Source organism: Meles meles, chromosome 14, assembly GCF_922984935.1.
Source record: "Meles meles chromosome 14, mMelMel3.1 paternal haplotype, whole genome shotgun sequence".
NCBI lineage: Eukaryota > Metazoa > Chordata > Mammalia > Carnivora > Mustelidae > Meles > Meles meles.
In genome coordinates, this window is record NC_060079.1 from 21,806,257 (window position 1) to 21,828,850 (window position 22,594).

At 39.2% G+C, this 22,594-nt stretch overlaps 1 protein-coding gene across 1 annotated transcript in view; it reads right to left on the reverse strand.

Moving 5' to 3' along the window:
- The window catches only part of MRPS31 (mitochondrial ribosomal protein S31), a 33,821-nt gene that overhangs the window by 7,192 nt on the left and 4,035 nt on the right, over positions 1 to 22,594 (reverse strand). Inside the window, exons 2-6 of the mRNA XM_045978287.1 lie at positions 20,945 to 21,229; positions 11,120 to 11,278; positions 10,225 to 10,362; positions 6,732 to 6,811; positions 1,594 to 1,737 (exon numbers count right to left, since the gene is read on the reverse strand). Coding sequence (XP_045834243.1) covers positions 1,594 to 1,737; positions 6,732 to 6,811; positions 10,225 to 10,362; positions 11,120 to 11,278; positions 20,945 to 21,229 — 806 coding nt within the window. The remainder of the gene's footprint in view (positions 1 to 1,593; positions 1,738 to 6,731; positions 6,812 to 10,224; positions 10,363 to 11,119; positions 11,279 to 20,944; positions 21,230 to 22,594) is intronic.

Genomic DNA, 22,594 nt, shown 5'->3' on the forward strand with positions numbered 1-22,594 from the left:
TAAAAAAAAAGCATAAGAAATAAATTGCATAGTAATACTGTTTTCCTTTTGAGTGAGAAAGAAGTAATATCTCCAGGACAATCTTCAGGAAAGTAGATAATACAGCGTCTAGCAGTTCAAAGAACCTAGGTATGGAGCCAGAGTCCCAAAAAATCTTGAAGTCTTTTAACATTTTTGCTTTGAGTAGCATTTAAGCACAAGAACCTTACATCTCACTAGTGCAATAGTTGTTTTTTTTTTTTTAAAGATTTTATTTATTTGACAGACAGAGATCACAAGTAGGCAGAGAGGCCGGCAGAGAGAGGAGGAAGCAGGATCTCCACTGAGCAGAGAGCCCGATGCGGGGCTCCATCCCAGGACCCCGGGACCACAACCCGAGCCGAAGGCAGAGGCTTTAACCCACTGAGCCACCCAGGCGCCCCTAGTTTTTTTTTTTTTTTAAAGATTTTTTTTTTTTAATTTATTTGACATAGATCACAAGTGGGCAGAGAGGCAGGCAGAGAGAGAGAGGAAGGGAAGCAGGCTCCCCACTGAGCAGAGAGCCCGATGCGGGCTCGATCCCAGGACCCTGAGATCATGACCTGAGCCGAAGGCAGAGGCTTTAATCCACTGAGTCACCCAGGTGCCCCTCATTAGTGCAACAGTTTTATGAGTAAAAGACAACCAGCATAAAACTTAAGAGTTGTAATGTTCTCTAAAACCAAAATATCATCTCATACCCAAGATTTAATGTATGAGAAGATTTTCCAGGTAATCTCCAGCTTAGCAATTAGGGAACTGTCATCATTTGTAGTCAACACCTTCACGTCACATAGAAATTCATGACACGTGGCACCTGGGTGGCTCAGTCATTAGGCATCTGCCTTCGGCTTAGGTCATGATCCCAGGGTCCTGGGTTCAAGCCCCACATCGGGCTCCCTGCTCAGCAGGAAACCTGTTTCTCCCTCTCCCACTCCCCCGCTTATGTTCCCTCTCTCGCTGTGTCTCTGTCAAATAAATAAAATCTTCAAAAAAAAAAAAAAAAAGAAATTCATAATACATTTCTACCATATGATTTTACTTGCTTTTAAAATTTTTATTATTTTTTTAAAACAGACTCCATGCCCAGCACAGAGTCCAACACAGGGCTTACGACCTGAGCTGAGATCAAGAGTTAGACATTTAAGGGTGCCTGGGTGGCTCAGTTGGTCAAGTGTCTGCCTTTGGCTCAGGTCATGATCCCAGGGTCCTGGGATGGGAGTCTCACATAAGGCTCCCTGCTCAGCAGGGAGTTTGCTTCTCCCTCTGCCCCTCCTCTCCCACTCGTGCTCTCTCTCAAATAAATAACTAAAATCTTCCAAAAAAAAAGAGTTGGACCCTTAACCAACTGAGCTTCCCTCGCGCCCCTAGTTTTACTTCTTTATTTTTCTTATGAAAAACCCAGAATTAAGTGAAATTCTAACTTAAAAAAAAAACTGTCAAATTTCTTTTCAGACATCACAGAGATATTTATACAAAGTTTTGAAATTCATGTAAATCTCTAGACTCTATGACTGAACACCAACCAGATTTAATCTCCATATGGAATTTTATAAACCTCTGAAATTAACTTACCGGCTTCATTGTTAACTGGAAACTCCCACAGCTTCCCCTCTTTCGTCCACTGGATCATCTCTGCAAAACCATTCTGAAGGGGCTGTTCATTTACCATGGCTAACTGCTTCGCAAATTCCACTTCCCAAAGTGAAGGTGCTGTCTCTATAATAACATTTCAAAATAATCACAAGTCAATGTATATATCTTTATTTTTTTAAATGATATAATCAACTCTAAATTAGTAATACATTTCAGGCCCTGAGGATTAAAATAAACAATATATAGTGAAAGGTCACTCACTGAGAGCTAAAGCTAAAGGAAGATGACAAAAAAGCCTACGGTGCCAATTCCTGCAAGCCTTAGCATTTATTACACTGCTAGGCAAGCAAGCCCTAAAGTCTGACCACCCCCTCTACTGGAAAGGAAAAGGAATGTGTATTTTGTTTAAGAATGTTTTCATGAATGTGAGTATTTTTTTTAAAGATTTTTAAATTTATTTTAGGGGCCACTGGGTGGCTCAGTTGGTTAAGCATCTGTCTTCAGCTCAGGTCATGATCCCAGGATTCTGAGATCTAGCCCCACATTGGGCTCTCTACTCAGTGGGGAGCCTGCTTCTCCCTCTCCCACTCCCCCTGCTTGTGTTCCCTCTCTCACTGTACACTCTCTCTCTCGTCAAATAAATAAATAAAATCTTTGGGAAAAAAAATATTTATTTATTTATTTGAGAGAGAAAGAGAGGGAGAGACCACATGTGCAAGAGAAGCAAGGGGTGAGGAAGAGAATCTTAAGCAGACTCTCCCTAAGCACAGAGCCCATGGACCGGGGCTGGATCTCACGGCCCTAAGAACATGACCTGAGCCAAAATCAAGAGGTGGATGCTTAAATGACTGAGCCACCAAGGTGTCCCATGAATGTATTTTTTATATAACATGTGACTTTAATATTTAAACTCTAGCCTGTTTATCTTTATGCAACTATGTCCTGAATGTCAACTGTGGTTTTGGCACTGTGCCTGACACTTGAATTACATTACATTACTTCATTTAATTCTTGAGAGGTATGCATTAGGCCTATTTTATAGATGGAGAATGGGAAACTCAGAAAAGTTAGTATGACAGAATCTGAATTTGAATAATTCACATCTATCAAATACCAAAATTCCTTCCATTAAGCTATATTGCCTCTCTGTTCTAAATTACTGTAGGGTAAGTAGAAAGGTCTACGACTACGGAGGGAAGCAAAATGTGGGAATCATGGGACAGAAGAATTCATTCATTCTGTCAATAAATAATTACTAAATGCCAATTATACATCAGGCATTATTTTAAGTGGTAGAGACAGCAGTGAATAAAAACCGAATTTAAGTTTGTACGCGGTTGGTATTGTACTTAACTGGGAACAAAAGACATTCTTTAGACTCAATCAAGTATAACTTATTAAAACAGTACCTTCATTGAATTTTTAAAAAAAATTTTATTTACTTATTCTTACTTAATCTAGAGAGAGAGCGAGAGCAGGGGGAGGAACAGAGGGAGAGAGACAAGCAAACTCCCTGCAACTTGGGACACATCAGGCTCCATCCCACAACCTTGAAATCCTGACCTGAGCTGAAACCAAGAGTGGGATGCTTAACCAACTGAACTACCCAGGCGCCCCCTAGGGTAAATGTTAATAAATTTACCTTATGAGAGTACAATCATTTTATATTTTTTATAGAACACATAAAACTTCAGCGCTTCCTTGCCAGCTAATTTCAGTTTTAAGAAATAGGATTTCTGATTTAAAAAAGCAAACTGGCTCCTTCAAGAATCCAAGTGTCTCTCCTGGCTGTTCATTAGGTGGACAACCACAGCTGCCCTGACAACAAATGCCTTTTTTTTTTTTTTAATTTCTTTTCAGCATAACAGAATTCATTGTTTATGCACCACACCCAGTGCTCCATGCAATACGTGCCCTCCATAATACCCACCACCTGGTTCCCCAACCTCCCACCCCCCCCGCCCCTTCAAAACCATCAAATTGTTTTTCAGAGTCCATAGTCTCTCATGGTTCATCTCCCCTTCCAATTTCCCTCAACTCCCTTCTCCTCTCCATCTCCCTATGTCCTCCATGTTATTTCTTATGCTCCACAAATAAGTGAAACCATATGATAATTGACTCTCTCTGCTTGACTTATTTCATTCAGCATAATCTCTTCCAGTCCTGTCCATGTTGCTACAAAAGTTGGGTATTCATCCTTTTTGATGGAGGCATAATACTCCATAGTGTATATGGACCACATCTTCCTTATCCATTCGTCCGTTGAAGGGCATCTTAGTTCTTTCCACCGTTTGGCAACTATGGCCATTGCTGCTATAAACATTGGGGTACAGATGGCCCTTCTTTTCACTACATCTGTATCTTTGAGGTAAATACCCAGTAGTGCAATTGCAGGGTCATAGGGAAGCTCTATTTTTAATTTCTTAAGGAATCTCCACACTGTTCTCTAAAGTGGCTGCACCAACTTGCATTCCCACCAACAGTAGAAGAGGGTTCCCTTTTCTCCACATCCTCTCCAACACACGTTGTTTCCTGTCTTGCTAATTTTGGCCATTCTAACTGGTATAAGTTGGTATCTCAATGTGGTTTTAATTTCAATCTCCCTGATGGCTAGTGATGATGAACATTTTTTCATGTGTCTGATAGCCATTTGTATGTCTTCATTGGAGAAGTGTCTGTTCATGTCTTCTGCCCATTTTGTGACATGAGTATCTGTTTTGTGTATGTTGAGTTTGAGAAGTTCTTTATAGATACTGGATACCAGCCCTTTGTCTGTACTGTCATTTGCAAATATCTTCTCCCATTCCGTGGGTTACCTCTTTGTTTTGTTGACTGTTTCCTTTGCTGTGCAGAAGCTTTTGATCTTGATGAAGTCCCAAAAGTTCATTTTTGCTTTTGTTTCCTTTGTCTTTGGAGACATATCTTGAAAGAAGTTGCTGTGGCTGATACTGAAGAGGTTACTGCCTATGTTCTCCTCTAGGATTCTGATGGATTCCTGTCTCACGTTGAGGTCTTTTATCCATTTTGAGTTTATCTTTGTGTACAATGTAAGAGAATGGTCGAGTTTCATTCTTCTACATATAGCTCTCCAGTTTTCCCAGCACCATTTATTGAAGAGACTGTCTTTTTTCCACAGTCTATTTTTTTCCTAATAAATGGCCTTTCTGATGCAAGTGTAACAGCTGCCACATCAACAGGGGAGAGGTGATCTACTCTCCATGACCACACATTTTATTGTGCTTTTTTCAAGTAGCTTGTTAGAATCATCTAAGAGAGAGGGTGTGTGTGTGTGTGTGTGTGTGTGTGTGTGCATTTTGTATTCCCCCCCACCTTTTTTTAAGGTAATCTCAACACCCAACGTGGGGCTTGAACCCACGACCCCAAGATCCAGTTACATGTTCTGAGAACTAAGCCAGCCAGAGCCCCTTGTATTTCCTGTCCATCATACAGGACAGAAAGCAGTTTTCGCAATAAGAGCAGGCAAGTTGTTCTCTTAGTTTCTCCTTTAGTTTAAAAGAATAAACAGATTGAATTAACTCCTTTCCTCTATGGATTGATATTTCATAGCTCAATTTGTTTAAAAAAAGCATTTATTTAAAAAAAATTTTTTAAAGCATTTATGATTTAAGGTAGTTAATTCCTATGATTCGTCAGCCACTGGCTAGGTGTTGCTGGGTATACAAAAATCAGTGAAACCCAGCCCCTAATATCTAGCAGTTTACTGAATAGTGGAAAAAATCAGATGTTTATAAAAGTAACTATGATAAGATGAACCATGAGAGACTATGGACTCTGAAAAACAACCTGAGGGTTTTGAAGGGGTGGGGGGGGTGGGAGGTTAGGGAACCAGGTGGTGGGTAATAGAGAGGGCACGTATTACATGGAGCACTTGGTGTGGTGCAAAAACAATGAATACTGTTACACTGAAAATAAATTTTAAAAAAATGAAAAAAATTTAAAGAAAAAAAAAGTATGCATTCCTCATTTGCTAACATTTTAAATCATCTATCACCCCACATTTTTTTATTATTCTGTTTTGATTCTGTATATTTTTAAATAAGTAATATGTTTTTTGTTTTTCTTTTCTATAATTCATTCTCAGTGTCAATAATAACCAATATTCATAATCACTAAGATTACATTTTCTTTTTATGTTTATCCTGATTACTTAATTTGGCAAAATCAAATCTGTATACTACTTTTCTTCTTAAATTATAGATTTGTTCCAAAATTATGTAAAAAAAAAAAAAAAGTAACTATGATAGATTAAATGAGCCATTGGAGGCAGGCCATGGAACTTAAATAACAATCACAAAATTATCAAGTCCAAAAGCTAACTTATAATCTTTGGAAATGAAAGCCACTTGTAAGCTGAAGACCATTTGTATTGAGCTTCCCATTTATCTGAATTTATCAGTAAACCATACTTAATGCAAGGGGACACTCTTACATCTCTTTTAATTAGACTTAAATGGTGATTATGAAAGATTTGACCTCTTACCCAAAGGGATAAGTACATGGAACAAGGATGGTGTGCTTAAAAAAAAAAAAAAAAAAAAACAACACGACCACCACAAATCTGCTAAATATATTTCCTGAATGCTCTTCTTCCAGCTCCTAAACAATCACTAAGTCACTTCATTAAGTTACTTCTACAAATGCTATCTCCCTTTTTTTTTTTTTAAATACTGTATTTATTTATTTGAGACTACGGCAGAGGCTCAATGACTGAACCACCCAAGGTCCCACCCCCACCCCCATCTCCTCTTCTAGATAGCAAGCTGCCTTAGGGCAGAAACCACAGTTTATCTTTTATAATAGCATAGTTGCAAATAAAGGGTGATAGTTAATGTTCTAACCCAAATCAGTAGCCAACTGCTAGCTCTGGATTCAAGAAGGTGGTAGTCTTACCTCCCACTGTCTCACAGAATGCAACATTTCCAGGCAAGAATCTGGCCAAGACTAGCAATGGCAACAATTACATTCATAAGCAGGATCCAGGCCAATGACAGGATGGATTATTAAAATACCTCACATTGAGCAATCAAAACATTAAGGAATTTTTTTTTTGAAAGATGGAATGTTTCTACACCTGAGAAATCATGTTCTTAACAAACCTGTTTCAGGTACCTCTTCAGTAACTGCCTTAAGGTCAAAAATATTAAGTCTCTTCCCTTTGAGCATATTTTTCCTAAGACTGAAAAAAGAAAAAAACAATTTAACTTAATATTTTTACAATGGCCAACAAAAAAATTGAGAAAACTATTTTATTATTATCATTTTTAAAGATTTTATTTATTTATTTGACAGAGAGAGAGAGACACAGCGAGAGCGGGAACAGAAGCAGGGGGAGTGGGAGAGGCAGAAGCAGGCTCCCCTTCCCGCAAAGCAGGGAGCCCAATGTGGGGCTCGATTCCAGGACCCTGGGATCATGACCTGAGCCAAAGGAGATGCTCAATGATTGAGCCACCCAGGCCCCCTTAAGAAAACTATTTTATATGAAATACTCAATGTAGAAATTAAAAACAATTCCACTGGGGTGCCTGGGTAGCTTAGGTCATGAATCCAGGGTCCTGGGATGAGCTCTGCAGCAGGCTCCCTGCTCAGCGGGAAGCCTGCTTCTCCCACTCCCACATCCCGTCTGTTTCCTCTCTCAATGTGCTTCTCTGTCAAATAAATAAATAAAAATCCTTAAAAATAAATAAGTAAATAAAAATTCCACTGACTCACAACAGACATTTTAACTAAATTGCCACATCATAAGAATGGATAACTAAAAACTGAAACAAATGCACTTGAATTTTTGCATCATGATACAATAAAGCAGTTTAAGTAGTTTAATTTCCAAAATATCTAACTGAAAAGATTAATTTTACATAATTTTATGTGATCCATTTCATATTAAGGTTTTTAGAAAACTCAACATTAGAAAGCTATTAAAATATGCTAAATTAAAATTGTTTAAGTCAATAGTTGTCTTAGTTTAAGGGCAGAAAACAATGTATGTTTAATTACAAACTATAATTATAAAAGATGGCAAAGATAAATCAAAACATTCCCACTTATAAAGCAATCATTCTGTAATTTTAACACAATGATTAACTTTCTTTACATAATATTTTAAATTAACTATTAAAATTAATGTCAGAGAGTCAATAGGTAACTTTTCCTTGTATATTTTAATCAACTGCTTTATGCATCAATTCACATTCATACTTGAATAAATTTACTGGGAGATTAAAAACCAGTTCAAAACTGGATAATCAGTTTAAAAATAATTTTGAATTCTTGGGGCGCCTGGGTGGCTCAGTCAGTTAAGTGTCTGCCTTTGGCTCAGGTCATGATCTCAGGGTCCTGGGATTGAGTCCCCCCACACTGGGCTCCCTGCTCAGTGAGGAGCCTGCTTCTCTATCTCAAATAATAAATAAAATAAATAAAATCTTTAAAATTTCAAAAATTCTTTTCTGAATCAAATTTTTTATGAAATCACATTAACTGAAAAAATTCAACTACCATATTAAAATTAGATAAAGTAATCTCAAATCACTTAAGTGTTCCTTTAACAGATCCCCAAGTATTCTTAAACAAAGGTATTTATGCTCCCCAACTATTTTCAGTGCTTTTAAGTCCTTCCCCCCCCCCCCCCCCTGCACGCCCTCACTTTGCATCAGGTTAAAAGGCTGATGGATTAAGGTAACTCACAGCAAAGAGGGAATGATTTGGTAAAGTATGGAATTTTAGAATGTACTGAAGAGGAAGGGAAGGGAACAGACATTTGCTGTGTATCTACTATATATAGTTGTCACACTCCTATTTTTCAAGAAAGCCATTTAAGTCAGGCTTCAGTTTCAGCATTTTATAGATGAGGACACAGACCGAGAAGGCTATAAAAGTGGCCCCAGTCCCAGAATTAGTCAGTGGCATAATGCCAAGATTCTGAGGCAGGCCAGAATGACTCCAAAGGCAGTGCTCTGTGCCTCACCCCTCTCAGATGTCTCTTCCTGAAGGAATTAACCCAGGGTATATCTGTGGTGATTAATCTAGGCCCCGATTGTCTCAGGCTGTCCCATGACAGAGCAGGGTAAAAACCTGGCATGCCATCACTCCTCTCCCTTCTTCTAGAGTCCTTCAGTCAGCTTAACACAGTCATTATATGCACATAAACCACCATCCTACTTTTTAGCTTCTTCCTTACCACTTTCTAATTTCTAAGAATTTTTTTTGACAGACACACACGTATGTCGGCGGAGGTGGGGGTGGGGCTGGAAGGAGGAAGAAGAGAGAGGGAGAGGGAGTGAAAGAATCCTAAGCAGGCTCATCTCACAACCCTGAGATCAAGACCTGAGCTGAAATCAAAAGTTAGACACTTAACCAACTGAGCCACCCAGGTGCCCTGCCACCTTCTAATTTTCAGTGATGGCTAATATCATTAAGAATCAAATTATGATATAGCATTCTGATGTATTTTCATGGAATCACTTCAAAGATGACTGATTCAAACAAGACTGAAATTTAATATATATATATGTGTAGTATATATATATATATATATATATATATATATATATATATTATATATATTTTTTTTAAGTAAGCTCTATGCCCAACACAGGGCTTGAACTCACAACCCCCAGAAATTAAGAGTTGCATGCTTTACTGACTGAGCCAGCCAGGTACCCCTGAAATGAAATATTTTGAGGAATCTTAAGTAAAACTCCAAGTATACATTATACTCTATTCAACATGTCATAGGCATAAACTCACTTTAAATTAGTAATTCAGATAATCTCTCTAAATCATTGTAACTTCTTGAACTTGCTTTGTTAACAGCTGACTATCTTTTACAATCTTCCTGCACAAATCAGTAGTTTAACTTCTGATTAACTTGCTGGGACTATACTTAAAATCCAAAGAATACACAACATGTCAAAAACACTCCAACTGTAAGCTCCCCCTTCTATCAAGATCAGTTAGTTTTTGTTAGAGCATACTAAATACCTGGTTTCCCCTCCCCAACTATTACTTCATGGGATTGAAGGAGAGAAAACAGAAACTTTCTGTAAATACAGACAGCTTTTTATTATAAAATAATTACATAAGGCATGGCTTAGCATCTTTAAGTCTGCAAATCACCAAATTCAAACTGCCACAAATAATCTACCACCTTAAGGTATTATAATGGATCTTTCTTTTTTTTTTTTTGATGGTGGATTATTTCTCTAAGGTATGAATAATGATAATTATGTAGAGATAGAAAAATTATATAAATATTGTTATGTACATATCAGAATGAAAAATAATGCTTTTCCCAAATGTTCATTTGTTCAGAATTCAATCAGCTCCACTTATCTTAAATCAGGAGACCTCTACTCATCATGGATAAATAGGAGGCAGGGCCCAATGTGATTAATGGTTACAGAAAAGCACAAGACTACTAAACCCAGAACATCGTTTCCTCTATAAGAAATGGTACATGCAGGGTGAGAAGAGAGATATAAATGCATCCATAATGCTCAAATACCTATCAGCAATAACATGCACAGAATAAAGTAAATCTACAGAGAAACAAATAAAACCAGCAAAACCAAACAGACTGCAAAGCCTGAGTACCTTTTCTTAAGATCATCAGTCTTCTGTCCCATGAAACTGTCAGTTCCTTCATCAAATTGAATTTGATGCACTGGTCTTGTACTAACTCTACCTTTGGCAGATTTGGCAACTTTCATATCTGATATTATGTTACTGACACTGAAATAAGAAAAAGGTCAAGTGTATTAGAAACTGTAGCTACAGTAATAAACTTTCTGATACACGAGATTCCTATTATTTAATCCATATTTCACTTCCGTGCACTATAACAGCACAAAGCATTATGTTTAAATGAAAGATTATATGTCATATGTTAATTCACATCCCACAGATTACTAAGACTTATATTTCTTTTTGAAATACAACTTTTGAAGGTATTCTTCAGAAATGTTCATTTAAAACATAAAAGTGTCACTCTGATGTGACACTATTAAAAAAAAGTGTCACTTATGAAAAAGTATCAGATATCTGAAGTAGTATATCAACTTCAAACTTGGCATAAAATAATGAGATGAGAGGCAGAGTGAGGAGGTGTCAGCTAAGAAGGAAACGGGCCTGAACATGATCATACTGTACATAACACCAGCAAATTATTTAACAGGAAAAAATTAATATTCTCAGAGAAACTGTCTTATTCTTTTACTTGTTTTTAATCACAATACTGAATTCATCATTTCTTTTTCAGGGACAAGAAATCATGTAACTTTGAGAAAGAAAAATTTAAACCATTCCATTGATCTTCGAAAGACTGCAATCTTACTTAACATGTCAGTTTTTTTAAAAAATTACCAATATTCCACCTATGAGAAATATTTAATGTACAAATTGATATACTGTGCACATTATTCACCAGTCACATGAAAAGAATCTATTTTGAAAAAGCAGCATTACCGACAGAACTATTTGATTCACTAACCTAATTTTAGTTCTTTCTCCATCTTTCTGTGCCTTTGAGACTTCCTCATGCTGCTGGAGTTGCCTGAGCAGCTCTGACTTGGTTGTCTGCTTATCAAAAGGGAGAAAATCTGCAACAGCAGATGCTGCTGCTTCCAACTCAGGACTCACGGACTTGGTTCTAACAAAGAAAATGAGGAACAAGAAAAAAAGGCATTACCTATTATGCCATTAGTTTAGTGGAAAGTAAAATGATTCTTTTCCAGAGAAAACTTTTTTTGTCATTCCAAAAAATCCATTTCTGACAAAATCAATTATTTTTAAATATTTGGCTTTTTCTTAAGTAGGTACCACACCCAGCCTGGGGCTCAAACTCATGACCCTGAGAGTCAAGATCAAGAGTCACATGCTCAATCCACAGAGCCCTAGGTATTGCTTTTTTGTTTTTAAGATTTTGTTGAGTTATTTGACAAAAAGATACAGCAAGAGACAGAACACAGTCAGGAGTAGTGAAAGAGGGTGAAGCCGGCTTCCTGCCAAGCAAGGAGCCCGATAAAGGACTCAATCCCAGGACGCTTGGATCAGGACCTGAGCTGAAGGCAGACACCTAACGACTGAGTCACCCAGGCACCCTGGTACTGGTTTTATATAAACTTTAAAATGTCAAAAGTTGAAATACTTGAAGCACAACACTAACTCAGAACAACACATTACAGTAATATAGTAAAGTATAAATTAAGCACAATACTAACTCAGAATATATTAAATTAAATATGTTATATATATTATATATTTATGTAATGGTTAAAGTAGAGGGGTGGATTAAGCCGCTGCCTTCGGCTCAGGTCATGATCTCAGGGTCCTGGGATCGAGCCCCGCGTCGGGCTCTATGCTCCGCAGGGAGCCTGCTTCCTCCTCTCTGCCTACCTCTCTGCCTACCTCTCTGCCTACTTGTGATCTCTCTCTCTGTCAAATAAATAAAATAAAATCTTAAAAAAAAAAAAAGGATCCTCTGTAATATTCCATTTATACAACTTCTAGAACAGGCAAAATTAACCTACAGTGAAAAAAATCAGCATAGTGATCGCCTCAGGACAGAAGGCTACTGACGGGAAGAAGGAAATGAGAAATGCTCTGAGTCTTGATAAGCACGAGGGCAATGTGGGCGACATGGACCTATGGATTTGCCGAAATCCTACAGCTAAGATGTGTATGCTTCAGAGTATGTCAATTTTACCTGGGAAAAAAGAACCATAAATCATTATCATGATCTAGTAGGAGATGGAAAGTAGGTGAAGATACAGACGACACAAGAATGGCAAAAATACTGCTTACTGAAACTGTGTGACAGGTACAAAGGGGTTCATTACATGATTTTATGTTTTAAACTTTCCATAAGAAAAAGCTTTAAACAAAGCTCTTCCTCAGTAAATTAGGATAAGTTAATGGAAAAATGTGCCAGACATAAAAAGAAATTGTCTACATTGTCACATATTAACTCACTAAGAACTGCTCTCTCAGTGAGTGGGATCCAAGTTAATGTTTTACTTTCTACATAATGATCGGTCGTCTAATATGTAAATCAAAACTCCCAAATCCCCAAGTTGCTGGATGAAGATTTAAGGACTTTACCTAAGATATGAAAACTCTAAAATCTGACTGTGCCAAGGAAGAAAAACAGAATAAAAAAGGAAATATTACAGGGGCTTCTGGGTGGCTCAGTGGATTAAGCCGCTGCCTTCAGCTCAGGTCATGATCTTAGGGTCCTGGGATCGAGCCCCGCATCGGGCTCTCTGCTCAGCAGGGAGCCTGCTTCCTCCTCTCTCTGCCTGCCTCTCTGCGTACTTGTGATCTCTCTCTCTGTCAAATAAATAAATAAAATCTTAAAAAAAAAAAAAGGAAATATTACAATTAATATTACTATTAGTTAAAAAGAAATGAGCTACTTACAAAACTGTTACCTATGAATAAGGTCTGAACTTTATCCCAAATCACTTTCCTAAACTACTTGAGAGGTTTGTTTTCAAATTTTAATATACATATTTAATCAGAGTGTACAAAGAATATAAACGAGTATTCATTCTCTAGAACCATGCATTTTATTACCACAGTGTTCTTTACAATCATAGTTTCTGGTTTTAGAATTTGAAATGTTCTAGTTAATAAAAATTGTCAGGGAGCTTCTATCATTGAAATAAGATGATCTTTACATACTGAGATCCTTCTACCCAGATTGTTAACAAGAGAACTTGCTAAAATAACAACCTGTTCTATCCTATAACTCAGACTATTTCATGAAAACATACTTTATACCATTCTGTCCTTCCTGAATTTATTTAGAATGAATTGTATGACATATACAATTTCAGAAAAGAAATTCTTGTAAGGAGTAGGATCCTATTAAGGGGACACAAAAATTACCACAATTTCTGGCAATGTGATGACAGGTTTTCAATAGCCTGAACAGCACACCTGGCTAGCTCAGTCAGTTTAGTGCCCAGCTCTTGATTTTGGCTCAGTCCTGATCTCAGGGTTTTGAGAAGGAGCCCCAGGGCATGCTCATTCTCTCTCACCCTCTGCCCCTCCGCAACTAGCACTCTCACCAGGAAAAAAAAAAAAAAAGTCCCAAACATACGCAAATCCTTTTACCTAGAAATTCCACTTCCAGGAGTATTTGTCTAAAGAAAATAAGCAGATACATACATGGAATTTGAGGTATATTACACACTCCAAATTCAAGGCCTAAGCAGTTCTATCCCTAGTACCCAAAAGCAAATCATCTTTCAGATGTCTGCATGGCTTTATGCATAACTTTATTTCAGGCCTTTTCTTTTTTTAAAAAAAAAAAAGGATTTATTTATTTCTTTGACAGACAGAGATTACAAATAGGCAGAGAGGCAGGCAGACAAGGAGAGGAGGAAGCAGGATCACTGCCGAGCAGAGAGCCCGATATAGGGCTCAATCCCAGGACCCTGAGATCATGACCTGAGTTGAAGGCAGAGGCTTTAAACCACTAAGCTACCCAGGCGCCCCTCAGGCCTTTTTTTTTTTTTTTTTTTTTGAGAGTGTATGGGCGAGCACATGAAGGGGGTGAGAGGCAGAGGGAGGAGGAAGAGAATCTCAAGCAGGCTCCATGCTCAGTGCAGAGCCTGATGCAGAGCTCTGTCTTATAACCCCAAGATCATGACCTGAGCTGAAATCAAGAGCCAGTCACCCAGCCAACTGAGTCACTCAGGAGCCCCAATATTTCAGGCCTTTGCTTAATCATTATTCTCCCATGATCCCTTTAAAAAATAGCCCCTCTCCAGCCTATCTTATTTTTCTTCACATTTCATCACCTGACATATTGTGTGTCTATGTGGTGTGAGTACATATACTCTCTCCCACCCCGACTCCCCCACTATTCCGTAAGGAGCAGAGACCTTTTTTTTGAGACTGTTTTGTTCACTCTTCTCCTCCATCTCCTTGGACACTGCCTGAGATCTAATGACAATCTAAAGCTGCTGAATGAAGTTCATCATAGCATTATTTTATACTAATGAAAAACTAGAATAATCTAAATTTCAAATTCGTAGATTCATTAATTAATAAGTAACTGAAACCTTATTGGATGATCAGAGCAGACAGTTGCTTAGTTAAGAGAAAGTTAAAGTACGAGCTAGAAATTTTGGTTATTGCTTTACTCACCAGGGGTCTTGCTGGGTTCCACAACCCATTCAGACTCACAAGACTACCACAAACGTGTTTGGTCCAGTCTGTTCAGAAAGATAAAGGACAGAACCACAGCAGACTGGCAGGGCAGCATCATGTGACCCTCTTGGTGGCAATCCTTGCAGCACTCATGTGGATGACACCGCACAAGCCATCCAAAAGTTAGGAGACCCACATCGTGCAGGTGCAGGAGCTGCTTCGCTTAGTGCCCCATGGGAACCGGTTCTCTCTCATAACAAGGCCACAGAGTCTCCATGGTCCCCACAACGGACATGCAGTTACAAGAGCAACTGCACAGCGAAGCCCTAGGTACATACGGTGAACAGTAAGGTACCGATATTCTCCCAATCCAGATGCGATGACCCCTAACTAGGGGTCAATTTCATCATGGTAATGTTCCCTTTAGTACAACAGATATCAACAGTTATCAGCTTAACAGGTGTGGCAGATTATATTTTTCGAAAATAGAGATAGCAGTATTTCTGGCGCTACAAACTCTTCCAAAACCTTGCCACATTCCCATAGAGAGAGGGACTCCATGTTCCCTCCCCTTGAAACCAGAGCGAACTGTGACTGCCTCGATGAACACAATGATAGAGATGATGCACGGTGACTTGCAAGCCTAGGTCATATAAGATGATGCAGCTTTGGTTTGGCTCTTTTGAGATGTCTGTCCCTGGAACTCAGCTGGCAGGTTATGGAGAGGCCTTGGCTCAGTGTTCCGGCAAAAAACCCCAAACATGGCTCAACCAGGAGCTAGCACCAGCCACTGGAAAGTGCATGAGCAAAACTTCGCCTTGCACTGGCCCTCACTAGTGCAGAGTGGGGCCGACACGGCTATCTCCACCACGCTCTGCTCAAGCCGTGGGATGGTTTGTTAGGCCACAACACGTAACTAGAAGATTTTGGTATCTAGAAGTTGGGTGCTACTGTAACAAAAAACCTAAAATGTATGGGAAACCTTTGGGTATTAGGCAGTGGGTGGAAACAGGAAAGACCCTGAGGCAAGTATACATAAGAGACTAGGGCCTCAAAGAGACTTAGAGCCAGAGGGCCCTCAAAGCCACTATGAGGGAGAACTTTAGGAAAATCAACATTACTGGAAGCTGCAGGAAAGGGGACTTCTGTTGAGCAACACTGTTGTTTGTAGTAACATGGAAAACAGGAAATACACCCAGGGAATTGGGTAAGCCAGTCTAAGGAGACTTCCAATGTAGAAGGTGCCTCTTGGCTTCTTAGTCGCGGATGGTAAAATTCAAGAACACAGAGAGAAGAAAAAACTGCACCATATAAAGGAACCAAGATCTGCAGGAATCAAAAATAAAACATTTTTCCTTCTTAGCTCCTCCAGAAAGGAAATGATGCTAAAATTCAGAAATGGCTTCTGATATGATCTCACTGATATGTGGAATTTAAGAAAGAAGGCCGAGGATCATAGGGGAAGAGAGGAAAAAATGAAACAAGATGAAACCAGAGAGGGAGACAAACTGTAAGAGACTCTTAATCACAGGAAACAAAACTAAGGGTTGCTGGAGGAGAGGGGATGGAGGGATGGGGTTATTGGGTGATGGATATTGGGGAGGGCATGTGTTGTAATGAGCACCGGGCATTATATTCACACGGATGAATCATTGGCCTGTACCCCTGAAACAAATAGTATATTATCTGTTAATTAATTAAATTTAAATAAAATTAAAAAAAGAAAAAAGAAATAGCTTCTGAAGAGAGATCAAATTCAGTGCAGTGTCAGGAAAACACTGTTTAATGATACAGCCATGGGTATCACTACAAAATCCCTTGTTAAAATCTTAGATTTTTTTAAAAAGATTTTATTTTTAAGTAATCTCTATACCCAACATGGGGCTCAAATTCACAACCCTGAGATCAAGAATTCCATGCTCAGGAAATTTGGGTGGCTCAGACAGTTAATCATCTGCCTTCAACTCAGGTCACGATCCCAGGGTCCTGGGATTGAGCCCATATGAACCCTGCATCAGGGTCCCTGCTCAACAAGGAGCCTGCTTCTCCCTCTCCTGCTCCCCCTACTTGTGCTCTCTCATTCTATCAAATAAATAATTAAAATCTTAAAAAAAAAAAAATTCATGCTTTACCAACTAAGCCAGAATTTCATGTTCTACCAACTAAGCCAGTCAGGCTCCCCAAGATCTTAGAAAGATTTAAAATGGTGCCTTAGGGAGCCTATGAACAGACAACAGGAATTCTAAGAAACTAATAGATGTGGTCCCAAAGACTTACACAGGGAGCTCAGTGCAGAATAGGACTTAGGTTCTCAGACAATGACCTAAGGCACCCTGGAGCACCACAGGGAAACACAGCCATCAGTCAGTGACCGTGCAAACTACTAAGTCAAGGTGGTTCCCAGTGTTAACACTAGACCACCGCATTCCTTTTGATGATATATTTTTGTGAAGATGCTTTTCTGGCAGTTGCTATGATAAAAAAGCAAGTAACCCCCCCCCCCCCCATCAATATGAAACAGGAAAGTATCCAATCTCATCCAGTATGAGTCCTAGGTTATACCATAAAAACAACACAAATTCTTTCTGGCTCTCTTTCTCTTGAGACACTTGCTTTTGGAACCCAGATGCTACGCAGTGAGAAAGCCCAGGTCGCAGAGTCCTGCACTAAAGGTCTTAGCTAACAGCTAGCTTCAACTGTCAGAGCTATGAATGAGCAAACCTTTAACTGATTCCAGCCCCTGGACTTTCAAGTCTTCCAAGGGAGGAAAGCACAGAGCAGAGATTAGCCTTTTCCACTGTGTCCTGTCCAAACTGCTTGACCCACAGAATCCATGAGCCTTAAAAATGGTTGTTTTATGCCACTCAATTTTGGAGTAATTGCTATGCAGCCACACTAACTTTATCAACAGCTGTTTTATATATAATATAAATAAAAAACTAAAATCAGGTCATACACGAAGCCATGACAGTCATCATGAGTCAAAGATGAATAACCCAAATCTGTGCATCTGGGATCCCTTAGAAAAAGAAGGCGGGGAACAAAATCATTAGATACATTAAAAACAATTTTTTAATTAAGTAAATTCTATGCCCAATGTGGGGTTCAAACTCAGGGCCCCAAGATCAAGCACTACATGCTCTGCTGACTAAGCCAGCCAACGGACCCTAAAAGGTACATTTTTATTTAAAAAAAAAAAAAAAAAAAGATTTATTTATTTATTTTAGAGAGAGAGCGCAAATGGGGGGAAGCAGAGGAAGAGGAACAAGCAGACTCCATGCTGAGCAAACAGCCCGATGCAGGGCTTGATCTCACAACCCCTAGATCATGACCCTAGCCAAAACTAAGAGTCTGAGGCTCAACGAACCGCGCCACCTGGGAACCCCTAAAAGATAAATTTTTAAAACAAATGTATCTCGTTCACCAATATTTTGATGTAGGACCAAAGCCCTTTTTTTTTTTCTTTTTAAAGATTTTATTTATTTATTTGACAGACAGAGATCACAAGTGGGCAGAGAGGCAGGCAGAGAGAGAGGAGGAAGCAGGCTCCTTGCGGAGCAGAGAGCCCGATGTGGGGATCGATATCAGGACCCTGGGATCATGACCTGAGCCGAAGGCAGAGGCTTTAACCCACTGAGCCACCCAGGCGCCCCTCAAAGCCCTTCTCTGAACAGAAATTCCAACATGTATCTTTTATATATGCACTGCACCATAGAACATTCTCTGAGTTCTAATTTTGGTTTCTTTAAAGTGGAAACTCAAATCAAGAACTTAAAAAGGTTTACAAAGCATTCTGAGTGCAGAATTTTCTTACATTTTTCTGCTTGTCTCATTCATACCTAATTGGAAAGGAATTTTAAAAAATCTTTTCTGAGTCTTTGCAAAATATTCAACTTATTTTAACCATTTCTATAATAAATAATTAAATTATATAATTGTAATAAAAAACCACAATGGGTCACAAACAGGTCTGGAAGCTTAAAAAGAAAAACCTCTCGATAAAGATATATACATGTGTGTGTGTCTATATCATCTAATTCTATATACTTTTACTTACTATTTTTGTTTTATTTTGTTTCTAAAAAGGAGGAGGAAGATGGGGCACCTGGCTGGTTCAGTCAGTAAAGCATCTGACTCTTGATCTCAGGGTTGTGGGTTTGAAGTCCACGCTGGGTACAGAGATTATTTAACAATGAATAAATAAATAGAGGAGAGGGGGTATGTAAGACGGGCATACACTGAATTAGCTTATTCTCTACCACCCAATTAAGCGTTCCAAGGATGGTTTTGATACAATGGGATACAATACAGAAACCAGTAAGTTTCATAAAAATACTAAGTCATTCTGGAAAGTAGAAATCTACATTAGCAGGAGCCTGGATGGCTCAGTCATTAAGCGTCTGCCTTTGGCTCAAGTCATGATCCTGAGGTCCTGGGATGGAGCCTCACATTGGGCTCCCTGCTCAGCATGAAGCCTGCTTTTCCCTCTCCCACTCCCCCTGCGTGTTCCCTCTATTGCTATGTCTCTCTCTGTTAAAAATCTTTAACTAAAAAAAAATCTACATTAGCTGCTGATTCTGCTAAGAGACGTCAAAGATGGGGTTGTTTAAGCCACAAACCTTATTACTATTTGAATCGATGACATCATCTGTGTAAGACTCACCGTTTAAGTATCATTAAAACAAAACATTGCCATTTAAACTACAACACAATGCGAAAACATTATTAGAATCAGTGAAATAGGGACGCCTGGTTGGCTCAGGAGTTAAGCATCTGCCTTTGGCTCAGGTCATGATCCCAGTGTCCAGGATGCTGGGATCCAGCCCTATATCTGGCTCCCTGCTGAGTAGGAAGCCTGCTTCTCCCTCTTCAGCTTCCCCATGGCTGTGTTCCTTCTCTTGTTATCTCTGTCATAAATAAATAAAATCTTAAAAAAAAAAAATAATCAGTACTCTTTTCACAAGCACAAGTAATTACAATATTCTGAGGAAACCACATAAGCTGAGAGCACTGATAATTACTGGTCAAAGGAAGTCATATAAAACAGTTGTAATCAACATGCTTAACTTCTATGCTCAGTGGAATTTTTAAAATGGAAATTTCAAACCAAGTCCTTCAGAGACATGAGGCTACCTCCAAATCAGGATATAAACAATTTGGTAATTAACAGTTTAAAGAGGCAATTAAGTTGCAGTTAATAACACTGGTGAGTATGTAAGAAAACATGTGGAATTCTCAATTAGATCATGACTCTTTTCCTCTCTAGATTGTATGCAGATGTCCCCTTCCTATTTAAAGATTTTTTCCCCCTTTTTAAAAATTTTTAAGTAGGCCTCCCCACCCCCACCCAGGGTGGAGGCCAACACTGGGCTTTAACTTGTGACCTGGATATCAAACCCTGAGCTGAGATCAAAAGTCAGATGCTTAACCAACTGAGCCACTCAGGCTCCTTAAAGATTTTATTTTATTTTGTTTTTTTAAAGATTTTATTTATTTATTTGACAGAGAGAGACAGTGAGAGAGGAAATATAAGCAGGGGAAACAGGAGAGGGAGAACCAGGCTTGCTGAGGAGCAGGGAGCCTGACCTGGGGCTCAATCCCAGGACGCTGGCATCACGACCTGAGCCGAAGGCAGATACTCAGCCCCTGAGCCACCGCCCCAAAGACTTTAAGTAACCTCTAAACCCAAATGGGACTTGAACTCACAACCTCAAGATCAAGGGTCACATGCTCAACCCACTGAGCCAGCCAGGTGCCTCTCCCCTTCCTATTTAAACACAGAAGGCTATGGGGCGCCTGGGTGGCTCAGTGGGTTAAGCCGCTGCCTTCGGCTCAGGTCATGATCTCAGGGTCCTGGGATCGAGTCCCGCATCGGGCTCTCTGCTCAGCAGGGAGCCTGCTTCCCTCTCTCTCTCTCTGCCTGCCTCTCTATCTACTTGTGATCTCTCTCTGTCAAATAAATAAATAAAATCTTTAAAAAAAAAAAATTGCTAAACACAGAAGGCTAACAGTATCTTTCATGTGCTAGAGTCTCTGTGTTTACAGACTAAGTCTTCATGTAGCATCTCCCAGGTCCTCTAATTTCAGTTTTTTTTCCTAAAAGAAAAAGGAGTTTCAAAAATTACTTTCAATGTAATTGAAATTCAATTCCATTTACCTCTTCTTTGGGCCATCTTCCAGAGTTTTTTGAAGGCTGCCAAATGTAGCTTCCACACTCTTGAGTTGTCTTCTGCTGGATGGCTTTGTTGTTTGTACATTTACTGTGCTTAACTCAATTTTCATGCCCTTAATAATATCTAACAAGTCTTTTTTTGTATTCTCCTTTACACTCTCTTGGCTCTCTGTTTCTTTGGAAATCCCATGCGTTGGAGCAGACTGCTCATCTTTCTTACTATAATTCACACTGTTGGTGCCAAAGTATCTTTGGACATTATTTTTTGTCCTAGAAAGAAGCATTAAAGAAAAAAAATGAAAAATACAATCCAAAATAATAAAGGAAGGATTCAAAACACTGCTTTTATGTGTTTTTAAAATTTCTAATTCAAATCCTTCCCTTTTGTTTTTATTATTATTGTCAGCAACCGTAACAAGAGCAATGTAACATTTTTTTTTTAAATTTTATTTATTTATTTGACAGGCAGAGATCACAAGCAGGCAGAGAGGCAGGCAGAGAGAGAGAGGAGGAAGCAGGCTCCCCGCTGAGCAGAGAGCCCGATGCAGGGCTTGATCCCAGGACCATAAGATCGTGACCTGAACCAAAAGCAGAGGCTTTAACCCACTGAGCCAAAGGCAGAGGCTTTAACCCACTGAGCCACCCAGGCGCCCCAAGAGCAGTGTAACATTTATTGAATATATACTATGTGCTTAGTCTGGTGCAAAATATTTATTACATTTCGTCATACCCGCAACAACTCCGTATTACCCCCATTCTGCAGATAAGGAAAATAGAAACCAGAGAAGCGAAGTGATTTACCCAAGGTCATGTAGCGCAGGGCTCACTAAGGCCTAAGATACACTGGTGAGTCACAAATGGGTTACAGGTGTGCTGAGACTGACTGATTACCTGGTCCTTAGGGTAGCTGGGTGAAGCCTGGGGCTGCTGGAGCTCCCATCTGTTGCTTCCCTCTGTTTACCTCAAGATTTGACACAAGATCATTTTCTATGCATTCTGTGACATTTAGAAAAGGTGATAACTTTGTGATCTACCATATGTGGTGGAAATATCACCAAAAGGAAAGATTTTCATAAAAACCTTATGGGGAAAGACCACTTTCCAGGATGAACCCTCAGATACAATAGAAACTGTAAAGGCCAAGATTCGGGATAAGGAAGGAATTCCTCCTGACCAGAGAGACTGATCTCTGCTGGCAAGCACCTGGAAGATGGACGTACTCTGTCTGACACGACATTTAAAAGGAGTCCACTCTTCATCTTTGGCTGAGACTTCACCATGGTGCTAAGAAAAGGAAGAAGTCTTACACCACTCGCAAGAAATTCTTCTTGAGAATTCCTCATGAGAGAAAGAAGGTTAAGTTAGCTGTCCTGAAATACTACATAGTGGAATCAGAAGTGCCCTTCAGATGGATGTGGTGCTGGAGTCTCATGGCTAGCCACCGTGACAGACATCACTGTGACAAATGTTGTCTGACCTATTGCTTCAACAAACTGGAAAACAAGTAATTGTATCTGTGTTGATAAAAGACATGAACTGTGGGGTGCCTGCGTGGCTCAGTGGGTTAAAGCTTTGGCTTTAAAGACCTTTTAAAGACCTTGGCTTTTAAAGACCTTTGGCTCAGGTCATGATCTC